This window comes from Eublepharis macularius, chromosome 6 (assembly GCF_028583425.1).
Source record: "Eublepharis macularius isolate TG4126 chromosome 6, MPM_Emac_v1.0, whole genome shotgun sequence".
Classification (NCBI taxonomy): Eukaryota; Metazoa; Chordata; class Lepidosauria; order Squamata; family Eublepharidae; genus Eublepharis; species Eublepharis macularius.
In genome coordinates this window covers 127,987,682-128,009,949 of record NC_072795.1, presented here as the reverse complement: position 1 = coordinate 128,009,949, position 22,268 = coordinate 127,987,682, and the positions used below count along the sequence as shown (strand labels likewise).

General features: G+C 46.5%; 1 protein-coding gene across 1 annotated transcript in view; it reads left to right on the top strand.

The window, feature by feature from the left end:
• The first annotated feature begins 556 nt into the window (after positions 1 to 556).
• Positions 557 to 22,268, top strand: part of WNT8B (Wnt family member 8B) — a 31,675-nt gene continuing 9,963 nt past the window's right edge. The window contains exons 1-2 of the mRNA XM_054983960.1: positions 557 to 624; positions 20,232 to 20,265. Of these exons, the coding sequence (XP_054839935.1) occupies positions 557 to 624; positions 20,232 to 20,265 (102 nt within the window). The remainder of the gene's footprint in view (positions 625 to 20,231; positions 20,266 to 22,268) is intronic.

Below are 22,268 nucleotides of genomic sequence, written 5' to 3'. Positions count from 1 at the left end.
GTGCAGACCCCTGTTGGAAAGAAAGCTTCCAAGTCAAAAGATCAAGGATTCGTAATCAGTCTTTCCCAGTTGCCTTTGGGGGTGCTGCAGAGAGGTTGATGGTGGAGATTGCAATCCAGAGACGATTGGAAGGATTTGCTTTGTCGCCTCTCTTTTTATCTCTCTCCCACCCCTCCATCCCTTTTCTTGGTGCGTTTGTCTTTGAGGAACCTGGGGTGTTCTTTTGATCACTTCAGTCTCTCTCTCTCTCTGGCACTTGAGCCCTGATTGGCTGAAGGACTTAGAGGGGGGAAAAAATCTTTAATTAAGTAGATAATCTCTTCTTACGAATTTCGGTGGCTCCATTTCACACACACCCCTGGCTGGCACTTCAGTACGGATTGTCCTTCAGCGTAGTTTGAATTTGGGGTCATTCAACTTCTCTCCACACTTGAGGAGAGCCGAGAAGCTTCTTTTCTCTCCCCCACCCCATCAGCATCTTAGCATTTGAAGACCTTCGTTTGCTCTCTTTCTGTCTGTCTTTCCTTCTTTCTCCCCCTCGCTCTGTCTTTGGATTATGTTTCAGATGAGTTCTTATCCAGGCACCTTGCTCCTTGTATCCTTCTTCCACTTCAGCCATCCTTGGTGAGTATTGCAAGCTTCTCGCTTTGCGCTGTGAAGAGGTAGATGGGGACCGAGGGGTGCAGGAGGTTGCGTTCTTGGGTTCTCTTCACAATTGGGGTTCTCTTCCTCCTTTCCTGGAACGTTCAGTGTTTTATGTTTTGTAAAGTCTGAGCTTGCTCAAAAGTGGATCCCACAAGATCCCTTTTGAACTCCAAAATCCCAGATTGCTGCTGTGATAAATCGGCGAGAGCTCCAAGGGAGCCCCTTGAAAAAGATCTGGGGCATCACCTCCCATTTGCAAGATGAGCTAATTACAGGGCTGGCAGCTCTCTTGAGCCGAGGGTCTCCGGCTCTGCATTACTTCGGTCTCTCTTTTTATGCCCCCGAAGTCATCTATTCAGCTTCCACCCTCCCCGATACAGTTGGCAGTGCCCACTTCCTATGAGGCAGTGGATATCCACAGGTTCTTGTCTCAACACAAGTTAAGGGAAGAATATCTCAAGAGAAGAACCTGATTTGGGCCTCATCTTCTAAAGACGGTCACTCCGGCATCTTCCCATTGGCTTCCAATGACATTCAGCAATGCTTCCTCTTTCTTCAACCAACAGGTAGTCCTTTCCACAAGGCCCCAGTCCTGTGTTTTATTATGATTTCAACGTATTGACTAGAGTTGGGGGCAAGGGATGCGGGGCCAGAGGCTGAGAGCCTACTTGGTAGGCAGGACGTAGCAAGGCCAGTCCCCAGGATCGCCAATTAAAGGACCTCGTGTCTAAGGTGCTGAGAGAGTCCTTGGAGAACTACTAGTGGTCGTCGTAGGCTGTACTGGATGAGTAAAAAAAAGGTCAAGGTAGTCCCCTGTGCAAGCACCGAGTCATTACTGACCCATGGGGGATGCCGCAGTGCAGAGCGGTAAGCTGCAGTACTGAATTTTATTTATTTATTTATTTATTAATAATCTGCCTTTGTCACTGAGATCCAAGTCACACCACGCAGTGCAAGTGTATTACAACCTGGTGTAAGGCAGCTTCAGCGTTTTGCACTGCTGGATCCAGAACATGGGGCGGGGGGCGGGGGGGGAGCTTGTGCACCACAAGGGAATTTCTACGCTTGCTTCCAAGTTTTGTTTCTGCAAAGACGTTGGAGTAACAAAGAGGTGCGAATGGGAAGTTCTTCAATATTGGGGCTTTGGTGAGCTCATCGCAAGGCAGAATGATCTTGGACAACAAGGATTTTATTTCTCTCCTCCTTCGGTCTTGCTTAACTTCCCCGCATGGAGAAATCCCAGTGGCGTTAAGTTGTCTGTGGAGTTCAGTACATGACGGACTCTGGGTTGGTTGTGCTGTCGGCAAGTTAGGTTTTTGCAGTTTGTTGAGAGTTGAGGCCAAGTGTGTGCATACTGTCAGACTGAGCATCCCTTCAGATATTTAAACTCTACTGGGATCCCATTACGTAGCAAGTGGGGAAATAATCAATGCTGACTGCAAAATGGTGGTTTTGAATACATCCAGTTGCTTATAAAGAGGACCAAGAAAATAAGTAAAAGAAACCTATTTTGCTGAGATAGAAAGATATGTTCTGAGCTGCGTCTAGCAACAGATAGAAAATAGAAAAGAGTCCAGTAGCACCTTTAAGACTAACCAACTCTACTGTAGCATAAGCTTTCGAGAACCACAGTTCTCTTCATCAGATGCATGGCATCTGTGGTTCTCGAAAGCTTATGCTACAGTAAAGTTGGTTAGTCTTAAAGGTGCTACTGGACTCTTTTCTATTTTGCTACAGTGCTGACTAACATGGCTAACTTGTCTGGATCTAGCAACAGATCGCTGCTTTAATGTCCAAAGGAGGTCTTGAAATGAAGCAAATATCATTTTGTGGCACCTTTAAGATCGACAGCTTTTTAATGTATTTATATGACTTTTGAGCTTTGCTAAACTAATTTAACAGCCGTTTCGCTCGAGAAAACCTTAATCTCTGTACAAACCTGAATGCATATAGTTAGATTTTCTGATAAAGTCTAATCAAGCAATTCCATACTGAATTAACATTACTTTTTTCAAGTTCTTTTGCTGAGCAACAGTGACTTTCAGATCATAGCATGTCCTGGGCTGTTAAGATTTCTCACTTGTTTCTGGAAGTTAGATTTGTATATTTGTTCTTCTGCTGTCCTGTTTAAATCTGTGTAGATAGTGGAAAGATATTGCTGGCAGATGGTGGCTCGTATCACTGGATAATGTGCAAGTCAGGGCATGACTCGCTTTATTTGGGTTTTTTCCTGAGAGAATTTGGGGGGCATAGTTGGTACCTGTGCTTGTTTTAGGTTCTCGTTCCAGGGTTTCTTCTTCTTCTTCTTCTTCTTCTTCTTTAGAAATTTAGATTAGAAATGGGATTCTTATGATTACACACCAACAAAATTACACATAGGAAAAAAATATTGAAAACATATTGAAAGTGTTACAAGTTAAAAATTACACCCCTGAAGCAATTGAGAAAATAAATTAAATCAGCAAGGTGGCAGAAACCCAGAAAATACGACGGCACATAAAAAAGCAGTGCTAACGATACCATAGAGAAATTAGAACCATAAAGAAATACAACTAAAATTGCTGATACAGCCATCATCATTCACAGCATGGAATAAAAAGCCGGGATTTCCTTTCAAAAGCCCTTCAGAATAAAATGTTTTTTACAGCCTGAAGGAAGGCTAGAAGGGAAGATGACGGACGAAGATCCTGGGGATGGGAGTTCCAAAGACTGTTATGCCACTGAGGACCTGTTTTGGTTTATGGGTCTGCCTGAAAGCGAAGTCAGGCCTATCACTTGAGACCTGCAGGCGTGTCCACGTATGCCTAGGGTTGCCAGCCTCCAGGTAGTTAACAAACAAGAAAAATCAAGACCACCTCATGACAAACCACTTCAACACAATCTTATATAAACATTCATGTAATTAAGACAGTATAAGTCAATTGCCAGTATTTGTACAATTAGTACAGTGTAATTATTCATTCGTTACTAAATGCAGTTTAGTAATGAACCGGACCTCCAACCCGGACCCCCAACCAGGCCTCCCGTCAGATGGATATTTCTTTCTTCGTGCCTCTTGACCTATAGTGCTTCTGTGGCCATTTATATTGACATATTGGACGGAATTATCTTGTTCACTGATTTGTGACTCGCAGATATATGGCCATGGACAATTAACATCCTTTTGCACTTAGCACTTAGCACTTTTATAGGTCTTGCAACGAAGACTGTATAAATGTATTGAAACTGCATTTAGTAATGAATGAATACACTGTATTAATTGTACAAATACTGGCAATTGACTTATACTGTATTAATTATATGAAAGTTTATATAAGATTGTGTTGAAGTGGTTTGTCGTTAGGTGGTCTTGATTTTTCTCATTTGTTAACTTCTGTCAGGACCCTGCTGCATTTGTTAGCCTCCAGGTAGTGGCTGGAGATCTCCCGGAATTACAACTGGTCTCCAGGCCACAGAGATCAGTTCACCTGGAGAAAAGGGCTACTTTGGGGGGTGGACTGTATGGAATGATGCCATGCCAAAGTCCTTTCCCTCCCCAAACCCCACTTTCTTCAAGTTTCAACCCCCAGATCTCCAGGAATTTCCCAACTTGGAGCTGGCAACCCTAAGTATGCCGCACTAGAAGCAGCAGGTGATTCTGGTTGCTTTCACTCCTGTTGTATCATGAACTTCCAATTAATTTTCAATGCACTTTAGCGATCTTTGCAAGTGGATTTTCCCAACAGGTTCATTACCCAACAGAGTGCATTACTCAACGTGTGCAAAAGCAGCCTGTGAGGCAGGCTGCTCGCTTTCTTTGCAGCTGCTCCTGTTGTAAATTACTACTGGTCCTGGGATTTTACTGGATGGGAAATGTCTGAAATCCTTCAGGTGTGATCCCCGGTTTAACGGACAAAACACAGCGGCATGATAGGGTTTGGTGCTAGACAATGGATCAAGCGATGCTCTCTGAGCTTGTGCGCTTTCACTATGCATGTTTCTTTTTGCATGTTACAGCACAGCTCAGTAAGTACAAGGGGCAGTCTTTTACAAGAGCCTCCCAGAGCATTTGAAGCAATCAAGTAAAAGTTGATTCCAGCCTGCATTTTGCCTTCCTTAAGCTCTCAGCTGGGAGGCAAGGCGGCGCGGTATAGCCCAGTCTCGTCAGATCTCGGAAGCTAAGCGGAGTCGGTATTTGGATGGGCGACCGCTGAGGAAGACTCTGCAGAGGAAGGCACTGGCAAACCACCTCTGCTTCTCACTTGCTTTGACAGCCCCTTGCTGGGGTCGCGCCATAAGCCAATTGCGAGGGGACATACACCCACAAGTTCTCATTTAGGTCTCTGCCCTTTCTATATTTAGACTCCTAATTCAATTTCAATTTCACTTTAAAGAAATCTGCCGTACATATTACATATTCATCCCCCCAAAGACCCAAAAAATCTTTACTGCTTTTTTAGTTCTAGGAAAGCTATCCACCCAAACCTACGTAAGGTAGCTAAACAGGAAAAAGTACAATTTTAAACCCACTTTGAGTCAGTTCTTGGACACTTGCATGGGTCATTTTTGCAGCTTTGAGCCCCATACCTCTTTGGATTTTCTTCCAAATTCCAGACGCTTAACTCCCCTTTCATATTTCAATGTGCCGATTCAAGGGTTTTCTTCTGAATCTTCTGCCTGTGCAAAAAAGACATATGGCTGGCGTAGTCCCATTGAAACAAATGGGCATTAAACCAGTTAACGTCCAACTGGCTTTACAGTGAAATCCTAAGCAGAGTTACTCCAGTCTAAGCTCAGTGATTTCAATGGGCATAGACTGGGGCAACTCTGCTTAGAATTTCACTATTAGTTCTGTTGCCTTCACCTGGGACAGCACTGGCGCGAACGAAGAAATATGCCTTAATCCTGCTATAAATTGGGCTGGAAGTATTAAGATTGCTCTAAAGGGATCTCTTTAACATGTTACATAAGCTCTATGCTATTTAAAGGACGAAGTGGTAGAGAACCTCCCATTTTACCACTGTTAGTTGTTCCGTCCCTTATTCAAGAAAATGCGTTTAAATGTTTATGAATGCAAAGTAGTGATCAGTTCTGCTGTCCTTTCCCTTTTCTCAATTATACATCCACAACCAAGGACAGCTTCCCAGTCAAATGTTACCGTGACTCTATAGAAGTCAAGCTCCTGGGACATCATCTGATATCCCTTCCTTGCTCATAAGTAGTTTCATACCATCTATGGGACCAGTAACTGTTTCAGAATTGTAATCTTCAACAATATAAAGTCATGGTGCCGTTTTTCTGACTTTGAATGCATTTTTCCTATCCAGCAATAGGTAATTCCCAAGTAGAATGACATTTCTGGTTGGTTTTGGCTTGTATACTTGCAAGAAGTTGATGTGAGTAGGGAAAATCCACTCTTCACAGCAAGTGTGCTTGCACATGAGAAGGTGCCGATCCAAAGATCTGCATTGTTAGCCAAATGCTCCTGCACTTCAGGTCTTGTTCCCCCCACTCCCCACAACACTGGGGAGAGGTACTTACTATGTTCCCTCTATTATGAATCAGCGCAACGGTGGGACTGTACACTCCATTGAAGTCAATGGAAGTTCCGTCTGTGTAAAGTCTCCTTTTTAATTTTTTCCTGTTCTTTTTACATTCTAATATGCTTATCCATGTAAAGTGTCTGAGATAGTAATTCTTTCTACATGACCAGAGAGGTTATTTCTTCCAAAGTGGTTGAAACAATTCTCAATTTTTTGCCATGAGAAAAATCAGATTTATTCTGCTTTGTGGACAAATAGATCAAGCGATGTGCATAATCAGACTGAAATTCTTGAATAAAAATAAACGCATCGTTGTGAAACAGAGAGCAGAAATGGAAATTGGATCAGCCATGGACAACAAACTTCGGTACTTGTCAGCTTCCAAGTGGACTTTATATATTAGGTTATAATAATATCTAAGATACTGCTTTTGTTTGACTTTAGTTTTAACAACAACAACATTCGATTTATATACCACCCTTCAGGACAACTTAACACCAACTCAGAGCGGTTTACAAAGTATGTTATTACTGATGGTTGTTGTGGATTTTCCGGGCTGTATAGCCGTGGTCTTGGCATTATAGTTCCTGACGTTTCGCCAGCAGCTGTGACTGACATCTGTAGCTACAAGCACCAATCCATATGCAAAAGAACCTCCTCAGGATACAGTGAAGCCTTCCTCCATTAGCATTCCACACCCTGGGAAACTCTTACAGGATGACTCAGCCCAAACCCACCTTCCCAAGTAGATATAAATTACCTGCCAACATCTTCTCCACACTGTGACACTGAGAGATCTTTGTTTTTTGGTGCTACACCTCTGAAGATGCCAGTCACAGCTGCTGGCGAAACATCAGGAACTACAATGCCAAGACCACAGCTATACAGCCTGGAAAACCCACAACAACCATCGTTCTCCAGCCATGAAAGCCTTTGACAATATATGTTGTTGTTATCCCCACAACAACAATCACCCTGTGAAGGAAGTGGGGCTGAGAGAGCTCTGAGAAACTGTGACTGACCCAAGGTCACCCAGCTGGCTTCAAGTTTTGAAGAGGATTTCTTGAGGTTGTACTTTAGACTGAACCAGTGAAGCGCCATCAGTATTATAGCTGTGGCAGCTGTATTACTGTTTCCTCAATGTTTGTTCTGTCACACCTGACAATTAGGGACCAACTTCACACTGTTCAAAGGGTCTTAAAATTGTCTCAAACACCCAGTAATGTCCCCCCCCCATCTTGTCTTTAACGGCATCGCTTACATTTGTATCCTTCCCTTTCTCCAAAGAGCTGAAGATGGCATACAGAGTTCTCCTCTATTTTGTTATCTCACCAACCATTGAGGTAAGATAGGCTGAAAGAACACACCTAACCCAGGGACACCAGCAGGCTTCATGGTTGAGCAGGGAGCATAACCCCGGTTCTAGTTGAACCCCTAACCACTATAGGAATTATTATCATACCTCAACAAAACCTTCCTGTCTAGAAGATGCATTTTGCTACTCATTAGGGCTTATTATAGTATAATCTATTTAAAATTAAATAAATAAATATGTATATTGTCCAAAGCAATGTAGGTACCTTAAAGTTTTTGAAAGAAGGGAATAAAAAAATCAACAAATAAATAAATTCACTTAAGTGTAAGAAATAATCTAAGAAATAATACTTGCCATTCCTTTTCTTCTTTATCTTGGCCGTTTTCACACATTGTTAACGTTGCGCAACATTGCGCAACACTCACAGAACGCTAGTGTCTTTATGGCACAATTTCGGACCTCATTGCGCCACGGAAACGGAATCATGATGGGGTGACATCAGAAATCACACCACGAAGACACCACCGTTCCGTGAGTGTTGTGCCATGTTGCGTGATGTTGCGCAACGTTGCGCACGACGTTAACGATGTGTGAAAATGGCCCTTATTTTTTTTCTTTGTGTTCCCTATTATAGTATCATGGCAAAGCCAGAATGACTTAAAAGGAACACTTTCCAGCCTTACTGTTATTACCGAAGACACAGACTGTACCCACACATCAGTGGATATTGCACTGACATGCTATAGCAGTTGTTTGCAAATGGACCATCTTGTCCACCCCAGAAAATCCTGCTATGAATTAGTACTATAGTAGAACAAGTGTGCAGCAGGGCTGGATCTATGGTTGCCAGTGCCCAGGGCAACCAAAGACCAGCCACTCGCATGCAGGTGCTCCTGGCGCTGTGTGATGACGTCACTTCCGTGCGGGGCAGGTGAATGGCGCAGGCAGCCTCCCAGCCACCAGCGCTGCCTTTTGCCTGTCCTGCCACCCGCGCGCTCCTGGGGCTGGCAGCTGAACCTGACGCCCCCTCTTTGGCAGCACCGGGGGCAGATTACTCCCCCTGCCCCCTGGTCAATCCAGCCCGTGTACAGAAGTGTGTGAATGGCCTTGATTTCAGCACCATTTGCCTGTGGTTCTTATTCCTAGAAGGAAAACCAGAAATGCAACGTATCTGCCAGCCACAGATACAAATAGACAGAGATAGTACTTCTTGATGGTTTTTTCTCATCAGCGCTGATCTGGTGCATCTTTTGTGGCTTCTGGCCCAAAAGTACCAACTGATTTTTTGTGTTGCTTTCAGACTTTAGTCGATCAGTTTGCTCTTTAACTCATTGGTTTTCAAATTAATCAAAGCTGTCAACTTCGGCAGAATCAAGGAAGGAAACGAGACCTTGCACAACTTTTTCATAGACGTAACTGGAGCGTTTTCAAGGAAATCAGTAAATTCAGCCACTTTGTCAGAAAACAAGGTGGTAAAGCAACCTGGAAGTGAGGCCATTAGGGATTTTCCAAGGAAAAGGAGTCCAGGAGTGACCCCTATGTTGTATGTATTATGAGGATGGTTCACATGTACAGCTCGCTCCCTGTGAAGGAGTCGGAGTAAGGGAACAAATTGTGCAGATGATCAAATGTCATAACATAATCCCCATCTCTGGCAATCAACATGCAAGTCATACCATTGCTGGAAAAAACTACATCTTAACAAGTGCCTCTTCAAGAGCTCTGACCAACTAAGTAGTAGACTCAGCCTTCCGGAAGTACTACTGAGTAGTAGACTTTGCACTCTAGGGGGCAATGAAAATTTCTATTATTTCTATTAAGGGCAACATTCAGGCTGAAAGGTGCATGGTCGGATAGCCAGTACAGCGAAATGCCCTGTGGCACTGTCCGTCACAAACTATCAAGACACATGGTCATAAAGCTCTCTGTTTAATGCCAGTGTTACTTTTCACCTAGAAATGTGTCCTGGATAATGACTTCCATCTCTCACTCTGTCTCAAGCAATGAGGGGTAGGTGTGACAACCTGGTGATCTGTAGAAGAGCAGCCAAGGGTAATTTACAGGGAGCGCTGCAGCATGTTTCAGACTTGCTCTTCATCTTCCCTCCAACTGCAGCCCCATTGGGGCAAGTTCCTAAACTCAAGAGAGCCAGTGAGGTAGAACAGCTAGAGTACTGGATTCGGATCAATTCAATGCCCCTCTGTGCTTTTCATCTCATGTCTATTTTCGGCAGCCCTCACCAACCACAGGACTATGCCACTGTTTCTCTATGGAGACAAATTTCCCAGCTTTGGGGTTTGAACAGAAAGACTACTCTTTTTCAAGCTTGGAAACAACCACGTGCCCCCCGCCCTTTAAAACCTCAAAACAGGAAATGAAGACTTGTAAGAAAACAGCTCTGTAGTCCTGGGTGTGTGCCTTACCGACTCTTGAACTCCAGCCCTATAGGGCAGTTTCCTTGCCCCCTTCAACTGCCTCTACACAAGACATCTCCCCTGGGGGAGGCAAAGATGAAATTAACAAACTCTCTGGGGAGCGATCTCTGCCTGCTCTGTCTTTTTAAACTATGCTTCCCGACTAACATTGCATCTCCCTACACTTGATGAACACGTGCTGAGGCATCTTGTGTAGAGAGACTCTCCATTCTGGCAATTTCAGGTTGTAATCTCTCCTTGAAGTTTCCCTGTTTGAGGACAGGTTTGTTGTGTGTGAGTTTCATGGACTAGGTCCACTCAGAGTCTTTTTACACAAGACATCTGAAGAACATGTGTCAGGAGATGCAATGTTAGGCAGGAAGAGTAATTTAAAAAGACAGAGCCAGTGGCAGGGCAAAAGCTTTGCTATACACTGGAGCTGTGTGAAGGGCCTGTGAAATGCCAGAAGGGGAGCTTCAGCCTATTATAACCTCTCCAGGTCCAAGCCCGGCTCTGGAAGGCAGCTCCAGCCCATTTCCATTCCTTGCTGCCCTCTGGTTGTGATCCCAGGTAGTTTTAGACTGGAGAGGTGAAATTGACAGAGACTTCCGGAAGGCAAAAATGAAATGAACAAACCCTCTGAGGAGCAATCTCTCCTGTAGAGAGGTGAAATTGACAGAGCCTTCGAGAAGGCAAAAATGAAATGAACAGATCCTCTGAGGAGGGATCTCTCCTGTAGAGAGGTGAAATTGACAGAGCCTTTGGGAAGGCAAAAATGAAATGAACAGATCCTCTGAGGAGGGATCTCTCCTGTAGAGAGGTGAAATTGACAGAGCCTTCGAGAAGGCAAAAATGAAATGAACAGATCCTCTGAGGAGGGATCTCTCCTGTAGAGAGGTGAAATTTACAGAGCCTTCGGGAAGGCAAAAATGAAATGAACAGATCCTCTGAGGAGGGATCTCTCCTGTAGAGAGGTGAAATTGACAGAGCCTTCGGGAAGGCAAAAATGAAATGAACAGATCCTCTGAGGAGGGATCTCTCCTGTAGAGAAGTGAAATTGACAGAGCCTTCGGGAAGGCAAAAATGAAATGAACAGACCCTCTGAGGAGCGATCTCTCCTGTAGAGAGGTGAAATTGACAGAGCATTCGGGAAGGCAAAAATGAAATGAACAGATCCTCTGAGGAGGGATCTCTCCTGTAGAGAGGTGAAATTGACAGAGCCTTTGGGAAGGCAAAAATGAAATGAACAGATCCTCTGAGGAGGGATCTCTCCTGTAGAGAGGTGAAATTGACAGAGCCTTCGGGAAGGCAAAAATGAAATGAACAGATCCTCTGAGGAGGGATCTCTCCTGTAGAGAGGTGAAATTGACAGAGCCTTTGGGAAGGCAAAAATGAAATGAACAGATCCTCTGAGGAGGGATCTCTCCTGTAGAGAGGTGAAATTGACAGAGCCTTCGAGAAGGCAAAAATGAAATGAACAGATCCTCTGAGGAGGGATCTCTCCTGTAGAGAGGTGAAATTGACAGAGCCTTTGGGAAGGCAAAAATGAAATGAACAGATCCTCTGAGGAGGGATCTCTCCTGTAGAGAGGTGAAATTGACAGAGCCTTCGGGAAGGCAAAAATGAAATGAACAGATCCTCTGAGGAGGGATCTCTCCTGTAGAGAAGTGAAATTGACAGAGCCTTCGGGAAGGCAAAAATGAAATGAACAAACCCTCTGAGGAGCGATCTCTCCTGTAGAGAGGTGAAATTGACAGAGCCTTCGGGAAGGCAAAAATGAAATGAACAGATCCTCTGAGGAGGGATCTCTCCTGTAGAGAGGTGAAATTGACAGAGCCTTTGGGAAGGCAAAAATGAAATGAACAGATCCTCTGAGGAGGGATCTCTCCTGTAGAGAGGTGAAATTGACAGAGCCTTCGGGAAGGCAAAAATGAAATGAACAGATCCTCTGAGGAGGGATCTCTCCTGTAGAGAAGTGAAATTGACAGAGCCTTCGGGAAGGCAAAAATGAAATGAACAAACCCTCTGAGGAGCGATCTCTCCTGTAGAGAGGTGAAATTGACAGAGCCTTCGGGAAGGCAAAAATGAAATGAACAGATCCTCTGAGGAGGGATCTCTCCTGTAGAGAGGTGAAATTGACAGAGCCTTCGGGAAGGCAAAAATGAAATGAACAGATCCTCTGAGGAGGGATCTCTCCTGTAGAGAGGTGAAATTTACAGAGCCTTCGGGAAGGCAAAAATGAAATGAACAGATCCTCTGAGGAGGGATCTCTCCTGTAGAGAGGTGAAATTGACAGAGCCTTCGGGAAGGCAAAAATGAAATGAACAGATCCTCTGAGGAGGGATCTCTCCTGTAGAGAGGTGATTCGGGAAGGCAAAAATGAAATGAACAGATCCTCTGAGGAGGGATCTCTCCTGTAGAGAGGTGAAATTGACAGAGCCTTCGGGAAGGCAAAAATGAAATGAACAGATCCTCTGAGGAGGGATCTCTCCTGTAGAGAGGTGATTCGGGAAGGCAAAAATGAAATGAACAGATCGTCTGAGGAGGGATCTCTCCTGTAGAGAGGTGAAATTGACAGAGCCTTCGGGAAGGCAAAAATGAAATGAACAGATCCTCTGAGGAGGGATCTCTCCTGTAGAGAGGTGAAATTGACAGAGCCTTCGGGAAGGCAAAAATGAAATGAACAGATCCTCTGAGGAGGGATCTCTCCTGTAGAGAGGTGATTCGGGAAGGCAAAAATGAAATGAACAGATCCTCTGAGGAGGGATCTCTCCTGTAGAGAGGTGAAATTGACAGAGCCTTCGGGAAGGCAAAAATGAAATGAACAGATCCTCTGAGGAGGGATCTCTCCTGTAGAGAGGTGATTCGGGAAGGCAAAAATGAAATGAACAGATCGTCTGAGGAGGGATCTCTCCTGTAGAGAGGTGAAATTGACAGAGCCTTCCGGAAGGCAAAAATGAAATGAACAAACCCTCTGAGGAGCATTCTCTCTTAGAGAGGTGATAAAGTACACTTCCTGACTAACATTGCGTCTCCCTACATTTGGGCCTCCCCGTGTTAAGATGTCTCGTGTAGAGACACTCTGAGACTGCTGCCATACAGAGGCTTGCCGCCATCTTGGTTTCCAAACCGCAGTACCTTTTGTGAGCTTCCAGATGACATTGGGCACTAATTGTCCTTCCCCCAGATTTTCTCTGTCCTCAATATACTGTCCCAGACCTGCTTTGCTCAGATGTTTTTGGTGAAATTGCAGTCTTAGCATGTTAGCACATCATTCGGGAGGAATGGTGTGCATTCTTTTGTACCCAGATCTGCACCATTTTCTCAGCTATTTTTCCTGCCATTCCACCAGAAGGCCTTTTCAGGGCCTTTTAAAAAATCTATAATTGTTATAGCACTATAACAATTTATTGCCATTGATCTATGACAAACTTTAATAGAATCTTTATAGTGTTATAGCACACGCATGAAGAAAAATGCAAAAAAGGGGGGGCAGTCACCACAACTGTCATGATGACCACGCATTTAAGTGACAATGCAGAGTCACTGTGGAGCATGTATGGAAGGGAAGAGATGGGGGGGAGGGAGATGGAGAAAACTGGCAGAAAATTCCCACAAGAGGGAGCGCCATTGCCGATGTGCATGCCTTTGCGTTTGCAGTGGTGATGAAAGGTGGGCAGAATGAAAGCACAAAAGAAGTTGCTTGCTTTCATTTAGCCTGTCCGTGGGCAGAATGAAGGCTTCTATGGCAACAGGAAAGCACAGGACTCATTCTGGCTGTTTTGAAGGGATTTTCCTTTTGGGGAGAAGTTCATATTTCCCTCTATCCCTGGAGTTTTCCCTGGGTATGCAGAAATCTCTTCCATAGTTGGACCCAGAGCTTTTTTCAGCTGGAACGCGGGGGAACAGAGTTCCGGCACCTCTAGAAAATGGTCACATGGCCGGTGGCCCCGCCCTTTGATCTCCAGCCAGAGGGGAATTTAGATTGCCCTCCATGCCACTGGCATGGCCAGTGTGTCCATTTTCAATGAGGGCGATTTAAACTTTTAAAAACTCCCCCCTTGTTCCAGCTGACCCAAAGTAATATCATTGTGCGGTCCTGAGTTCCACCACTGAGTTCTACCACCTCTTTTCCCAGAAAAAAATCCCTGTTTGGACCTGTTTGGGTGCCTTAGTGATCAACACAGCGACTTTATTATTAGAGGAAACAAGCTAGAGCCCTTGAGAATTGCCGCAGGAGGAGACAATTGATTTAAAAAATCCCCTCCATCCAAATTCTGCCCTCTTGGATCTTATGAGCTCTTGAGGACACGAGGAAGCCAATTCCACCTCCTGTTTTCTTCCCACGAACTGATTTTCAAGTGCTTGCGATATTTTGTGCTTCCTGGAGCGTACTCAGTCTGCAGTGGGGACACGGCGGCAGGTTTTCTTTTTTAAATTTATAGTCACATTTTTCTGCATACCTAAGTCCACTGAGGAAGCAAAAAATCCTACCTTCTTCATGGGAGGACTTCTTTTACTGCTTTCATGATTGGAACAAGCCGCCTACTTTACCATTATAGTAACTGGTACAAGGGGGAGGGTGCCACAAAAGCCACCGGGTGAGATTTGAGGGAGTCGTGCTGGACTACCGTGCCCTCCCACCATCACAGTAGCAGTGGTGGGTCAGCCATGGAACTCGGGTTCAGCGGTGGCAGCAGTAACCTCTTTACGATGTTCCTCTTTCCCTTACTGTGAGGTTCTGCCAAGTAACTCTCAAAGACTTCACTGCACGAGTCCAGAAACTGCATGAGTTAAAGCATTTTATTTGATAAGCTACTAGTTCGTTCCCTATTACACTCCTTGACTATTTCCACACGGCTTACCTTATTCTGCAAAATAGCGAAATCTCGCGCGAAGATGCTGCTATTGCGTCTTCTCACGCGGTAACAGCATCTTCTCGCAAATTTTCGCTATTTTGCAGAATAAGGTAAGCCGTGTGGAAATGGCCAATGCCAGGAATGGCGATTCTCTACAAGCTCATAACGTATATAGGCGTCTAAGCCCAGCCCCAGAGTTCCCACCCCCCCTTTAGGAAGCAGTTAGCTTGATCAAGTGAAGCGCAAGTGAATGGCAAGTGAACAGGGAGGAATACACGTGAGTCTATGTATTGTCGAAGGCTTTCACGGCCGGAGAACAATGGTTGTTGTGGGTTTTCCGGGCTGTATTGCCGTGGTCTTGGCATTGTAGTTCCTGACGTTTCGCCAGCAGCTGTGGCTGGCATCTTCAGAGGTGTAGCACCAAAAGATAAAGATCTCTCGGTGTCACAATGTCACTGCTGGCGAAACGTCAGGAACTACAATGCCAAGACCACGGCAATACAGCCCGGAAAACCCACAACAACCAACACACGTGAGTCTGTTCACTTGCCAGGGAAGTGTCATTCGTCACTTGTAGCTTGGCTCTCAGTTTAATAAATGAACACCAGGACATGGCAGAAATGATGTGTGAGAAACCCCAAGGCCATGAGGCCTTCTTTCAGGCGAAAGAGAAACCGCAGGCTGAGGGAGAGATAAGGAGGCTGTCTCATTCCAGGCAGAGAACAGCTTCTAACATCAGAGTTACATGGAATCAAACAGGCCTTTCCAAAAAACCTTCCCCTACACCCAAACACCCTTTCCTGCTTGTCTCTCGATCACCACCCTTCCCTTTTGCTTAGCTGCTGCTTTTGAGCAGCCAGGAATGCAGGATCTTGCAGGGCCAGCGTATGAGCCAAGAGCAGCTTGGAGCTTGGTGTGCAGGTGTGATGTTGCACATGTCTCCTCAGGTTTTGGCGGGTTATCCTTGGAATGTTTGGCTCTTTAAAGCACCACAATAATTAGATCATGCAAGCTCATGGTGTCTGATGGTTTCGGGTGGGTTGGGACGCCCCTATCCCCATTTTGAAGTTTTTTTAAAAAAAATTCTGCAGACCCCAAGCTGATGAAAACCGTACTCCTGGGTAATTGGTCCCAATCTGCAGGTTTAAGCATCTACAAATTAGATATATGATTATAAGAATAATAATGAAGGTTAGGTTGGGACAGTCACTAGCCCTGTTCATGAGTTACAGGGAATGCATATTCCATCCAGGTACAAAGTAGACCTGATTTTTTAAAAAATACATGTTATTTCAACGCATTTACAGCTGAACAGGTGATACAAACCCCACATTTATCCAGGTACTAGTCCCTGGTTTCAATTGCAAAGTGAAACACACTAGCTCTTTCTTACAAAACGATGTACGCACATACATGGAGGATATACAAGCATTCATTGTAACATGTGAATAGGCCTATAGACGTAACATATGGATCAGGATGTGAATCCCTACCAAGAGCTCCCTCTATGGGTTACAGGTGGCATTTCAACCCTTTGCATTTCTCTAGTAGGTTTTATTTTAGAATTTAATGGTGAAGGCTCAGAGACTTATAGGTAAATTTGCCAGAGTGGTAGAAATAATCATACTTTCAGGGATCGCATTTGTTGGCTCTCATTCCACTCTGCTCACATACACACTCAAGATGGCTCGTGGCTTTGGGTGGGGATACACATCCTGATCTGCAAAAACAAATACATTTGTCAAGTGGGATGGAGTTCCAGAGGGCATTGCGAAGTGGGAGAGTGTCCATGTCAGCTGCTCCCGTTCGCCTGCTTCTGTCACTCTCACCACAGTGGTGAGTGGGCAGGTAGCCAGGTGTGGAGAGGCAAGCTAGAAGTAGTGAGGGGGGCCCTGACACTTAACTTGTGCCTTGTTTGTGTTCTTTGTGCCCGATCCCGGAGCTTGCGTGACGGCATCACTACCAGGAAGTGATATCATCATGCCAGTCATGGGTGTGCTCCTGCACTTTGTGTGGGGCTAATTCTGGCGCTTTGGGGGCCAGCATTGCCTCCAGCAAAGCACGGGAGCATGCCTGCAGCTGGTGCTCAGAAAGTGACATCATCGTACCCCACTGGGAGCACACCCAGTGCACGCTTTTCTGAGTTGCCTGCTGGCGTTGAGCGATCTCCGAAGGGTTTGCCTCCTTCTGTTGATCACCAGTGATCGGCGGGCAACAGGGCAAACCCCCAGGAGATTGTCTAACACTGGCAGGCAACTGGGAAGCCTAGATTGGGGGGGGGGGAAGGATCTCCCCTCCCTCCCATTCCATGTGGGTACCTACTTGTAATAGTACTAATAGAAAACATGTATAAAGTACTTTAGAGTGTTCAAAGTACTTCAAACACATTGTAACCCTTATAACATGGATAGGTAAAGGTAAAGGTGAAAGCATCAAATCATTACTGACCCATGGGGGAATGTCGTATCATCAGGGCTTTTTTTCAGCTGGAACGTGGTGGAACAGAGTTCCGGCACCTCTTGAAAATGGTCACATGGCCGGTGGCCCCGCCCCCTGATCTCCAGACAGAGGGGAGTTGAGATTGCCCTCCGCGCATGTGGCTTGGAGGGCAATCTAAACTCTCCTCCGTCTGGAGATCAGGGGGCGGGGCCACCGGCCATGTAACCATTTTTGCCAAGGGTGATTTAAACTTTGAAAAACTCCCCCTGTGTTCCAGCTGACCCAAAGCGACTCATTGTGCAGACCTGAGTTCCACCACCTCTTTTCCCAGAAAAAAAGCCCTGCGTATCATGATGTTTTCTTTGGAGACTTTTTGTTATGGGGTGGTTTGCCATTGCCTTCCCCAGTCATCTACACTTTACCCCCAGGAAACTGGGTACTCATTTTACCAACCTTGGAAGGATGGAAGGCTGCATCAACCTTGAGCCGGTTACATGAACCCGGCTTCCGCCGGGATCGAACTCAGGTTGGGAGCAGAGCTTGGGCTGCAATACAGCAGCTTACCACTCTGCGCCACGGGGCTCCTTATAACATGGGTACTGAGAAATAATTATGTATGAAGTTAATTGTTGTGGCAGGGGGAGATGGAGGCTACCTTTGAAAATGGACATTTTAAATGCTGACATTCATCCTCCTTGCACGCATTGGCAAGGGATGGTAATGGAACAGCGGGGCTGCCCTTAAAAATTCTGGAGATACAGCATTTCTTTGTCCGTTCCTGAGTTGCCTGTTCCTTATCAGGCGCTGCGTGAAGAGTACATATGTAAAGATGGTTCTTGCTAACCAGCGTGGGTGATCGTTGTACTTCAACGTGCTGGTGTTTATTTCTAAAGCTCTATGCTGTAAATTTCCCCTTGAAAATTGCTCCGTGATTATGCAATGTTCTGCAAAATGAAATTCACCACATGGCATCTCATGGCTTTAGGAAGACAGTAAAATGTGTTTTGTTTCACTTGGCGTTTTACAGGGCGTATGACTATTGCCAGGGCTTGGTTGTGGTTTCTTTTCACTTCTTCAATGACTGTAAAATTGAGGATTTTAACAGGTTGGGTGGTTTTCACTTGTATGAAGGTTTTACAGTTTTGTGATTGCACATAATCAGGGCTTTTTTTCAGCTGGAACGTGGTGGAAAGGAGTTGCGGAACCTCTGGAAAATGGACACATGGCTGGTGGCCCTGCCCCCTGATCTCCAGACAGAGGGGAGTTGAGATTGCCCTCTGCGCCACTCCAGTGGAGGGCAATCTAAACTCCCCTCTGTCCGGAGATCAGAGGACAGGGCCACCAGCCATGTGACCATTTTCACCAAGGGTGATTCAAACTTTTAAAAACTCTCCCCTCGTTCCAGCTGACCCAAAGTGACGTTATTGTGCGGTCCTGGGAGCGTGCACACACTTTGCACCCACGCATGTGGTACCAGGGGCACTACCTCCTGCCAAGAGTTGCCCCCTGTGTTGGCAACCCACTGAGTTCCACCACCTCTTTTCCCAGAAAAAAAGCCCTGGGCCGATTCCAGATGGCCCTCCCCATGCCGAAACGTCGCACGTCATTGCGCGGAAAACGCGAAATATCGCATTTTCTCACGCGAGTTTTGCACGACGTCGCGCAAGACTCGCGCAAAAAACGCAATATTTCACGTTTTCCGCGCGACGACGCATGCCATTTCGGCATGGGGAGGGCCGTCTGGAATCGGTCCTGCTCATAATTCTTAAGCCTCCTCAAGAACAGAGCTGAGAGACTGGAAACAAACCTTAAAAGAAAGAAAAATACTGTAGATTTTCCTGTATTTCTTATTTGAGTTTCATTTCTGAATGAGTTGTCCTGGAGCGCCGTGGAGCTGGTGACGGCAGGGTGAGTGGCTGGGAGGCCGCCCGCGCCATTTTCCTGCAGAGGGGAAGGGGGGCACCCGGTGAGAGCTTGGTGCCTGCACTCCCCTCCCGACCGCACGTTCTCCCTCCCACAGACTGCTGCTCTGTAAACTTCAGTGAAATGGAGAGCCAAGCTGCAAGACCAAGATGCCTCCATTTCCCATCAAAACTTGAGGGAAGCTGACAAGTGTCCAACCCGTGTCAGGCGTCACTTGTAGCTTGGCTCTATATAGAATGATATTCCAGCTGAGCTCTCTCCCCAAACTCCACCCTTTCCAGGCACTGCCCCCAAACCTTCAGGAATTTCTAAAGCCCAAGTTAACAACTCCAGTACTAGGTGAGAGCCTGGCCATGCTTGTAGGCCACACCAAGGAGAATCAACCTGTCCGGCTGGGTTGCCAAATCCGGGTTGGGAAATTTTTGGAGATTTTGGCAGCGGAATCTGGGGAGGGCAAGATTTAGGGAAGGGAAGAAGCTCAGTGGAGGATAATGCCACAGAGTCTACCTTCCGAAGCAGCCATTTTCTCCAGAGGAACTGATCTCTGTGGCCTGGAGACAAGCTGTAATTCTGAGAATTCTCCAGGCCCCACCTGGAGGTTGGGAGCTCTAACTCAAACTTCCATTGCAAAATTCAGGTTTGGGCGCCATAATCGTTTCAAAGAGAAAGGAGGGGATTTTCAGCATTTTGCTTTCTTCCTCTCATTTTTAAGCAGTCAGTATCTTGCGTTTAGAGTCTAAATTATATGGTCTGCCCTCTTAAGTGTTCTCTGTCTAGTTGTTTTGTGTTTGTAATAATATTAGTATCGACAATAATAACCACAAACGTTTCCAATTTCAACTCCCTTAAAAGTATTTCTCTCTTTCTTTCCTTTGCAAGCAAACCCAAGATGGCATTTTTGTAAATATTTGACCACACCTAACAATATTTATTGATGAATTGGGGGTGGGGGAATCAGCTATGAACCAGGATAGGGTGGGCAACACTTGGCGTGTGTGATTGGAAGGCAGAAGAGGAGAGACTTCTCTGGGGGCTACCCGGTGTGGGTGGGCAGGGATGGAGGCGAAAAATTCCAGGCATTCTCCCCGTTGATGAGTTCCTCTTTCCCTTCCAGGTCAGTGAATAATTTCCTGATGACTGGTCCCAAGGTAAGTCTTTGATCTGCCTTTCAGTCAGCCCAAATCTGCTGGCCTGAGTTTACCTCCTCGTCTCTGGCCTATTTGGCCGCCCAGGATTGCAACGGGAGCATCTTCTTCCGCTCTACTTTAGACTTTCAGGCATTGCGAAAGAGAAACAAAAAAGCTACTGTTATGGAAAGTCCCATTCTTTCCATAAAAAGTCCAGGGCAGTGACTGCACCCCAGTTTACCCTCACAACAGTCACAGGTCTGTTGGGCTGAGAGAGACAGCGCTTTGTTCAAGGGTTCCCACCCCCACCCACAAGCTTCATGACCAGGGATCTGAATACAGGCTCAAGTGCAGTATAGGGGCCAGGCTGATGGGATGGATGGCAACTGTAGTTCCTACTAGGGATGCCAGACCCACAGTGGGGGTGGGGGATCCCACGCCCCCGCTCCCCACACCCCGCCCCAGTTACCTAACCCGCAGGGGACCGCGAACCTTCCGTGCGAGCTCCCCCGTGGCACTGCACGCTCCTGTGTGCAGCAGCTGCTGGGATCGGGCCAGTTTTTGCCCAAATTGGGGCGGCTGCGGAGCACGGGAGCACTCCCGCACTCCCGCAGTGCCTCAAAACAGACCCGTTTGGGGCAAAATCGGGTTTGTTTCGAGCCCATTTTGCTGCGGATCAGGCCTGTTTTGAGGTGCTGTGGAGCGCAGGAGCACTCCTGCACTCCAGAGCGCTTCAAACTGGGCCCAATCCATGACAAAACAGGCCCATTTTGGGGCGCTCCTGCACTCTGCAGCGCCTCAAAATGGGCCCATTTCGGCATGGATCGGGCCCGTTTTGAGCCCCTGCAGAGGCTGGGCGCGCTCCCAGTGGCCGCACGATGACATCACTCCCAAAGTGAAGTCATCACGCTTGTGGGGGCACGTGTGTGCAAGGCGCGCACGTGCACCCCCTCACCCCCAAGGTAAGTGCCAGGCCCCCGCCGAGAGGTTGAGGGGGCCTGGCAACCCTAGTTCCTACTGGTCCCAAACGGAGGTTGAGGGAGCTAAGAAGTGTGAAGATCACAGAGTCTTTCTTTCTTTCTAATACCTTCCACCAGAGTGCTGCTCAGGGAAGCAAGTAGAGGTGGTTTACCCTTCCCCCAGCTACAGTACAGAAGTTTGTAACATCTAGTTAGGCTCTGAGATGGAAGCAAGCTTAGACTGCAGAGGTCAGTTGATAGGTGCACCGTCCTGTTACTGGTTTAGATGGAGGCCTCACCCTGTCCCTTCTCCCGGCGACTATCTATGAGAGCCAAAACAGATGAGGCGCCTGACACGTGGAGGGCATGCGTCGTTTTCCCGTAAGCGTACTTGGGAAGTGTAGTGAGAAAGAACCTCTGCCAGGGAGAAGAAGGAGAGAATTCCTCTTCTCCCTGGCAGAGGTTCTTTCTCTAGGCATCTCCGTTAGTCCGCTTGGCTCCCTCTCGCTGCCACCAGTTCTCCTTGCTCCCCTAAAAGTTCTCCGCAGCCAGAGGGAGCCGATTGCGTGGGCAGCGGTCAGAGGGAGCTGGCAGCAGCAATCAGCTCCTTGTCCCGTTTGCCCCTACCAGCACCCCTGGGCAGCGCTCTCCCCTTGCCCCCCTAAATGCCAGAGGGAGCCAAGCACACTGGCGGCTCTGGTGTCTCCCCTTCTGGAGCTTTTGCCTTGCCGAGGCTTGGTTAATTCAGAGTTTTAAGCAGCGAGGGTGGCAGGGTGAAAGTTCAGAAGGGGAGACAGTCCGGCATGCCAGAGGTGGCGGAGGGCTGTAAATCCATGCTTCCGGTGTGATCGCCACCTGTTCTGTCATTTAAAACTACGCCTCCTGCCTACCGTGTCTCCCAACATGTGAAGGACACGAATCAGATGTATTGTGTAGAGAGACTCTTAGAAACCATGGCATCATTGTCTGAATTTCTGTATATGACTTGCCCATGATCCCACATAAGCAGATTAGGACAACTTTGCCTAAGGAAATTGAATTCCCAAATGTTGCCCAGAGACGTGT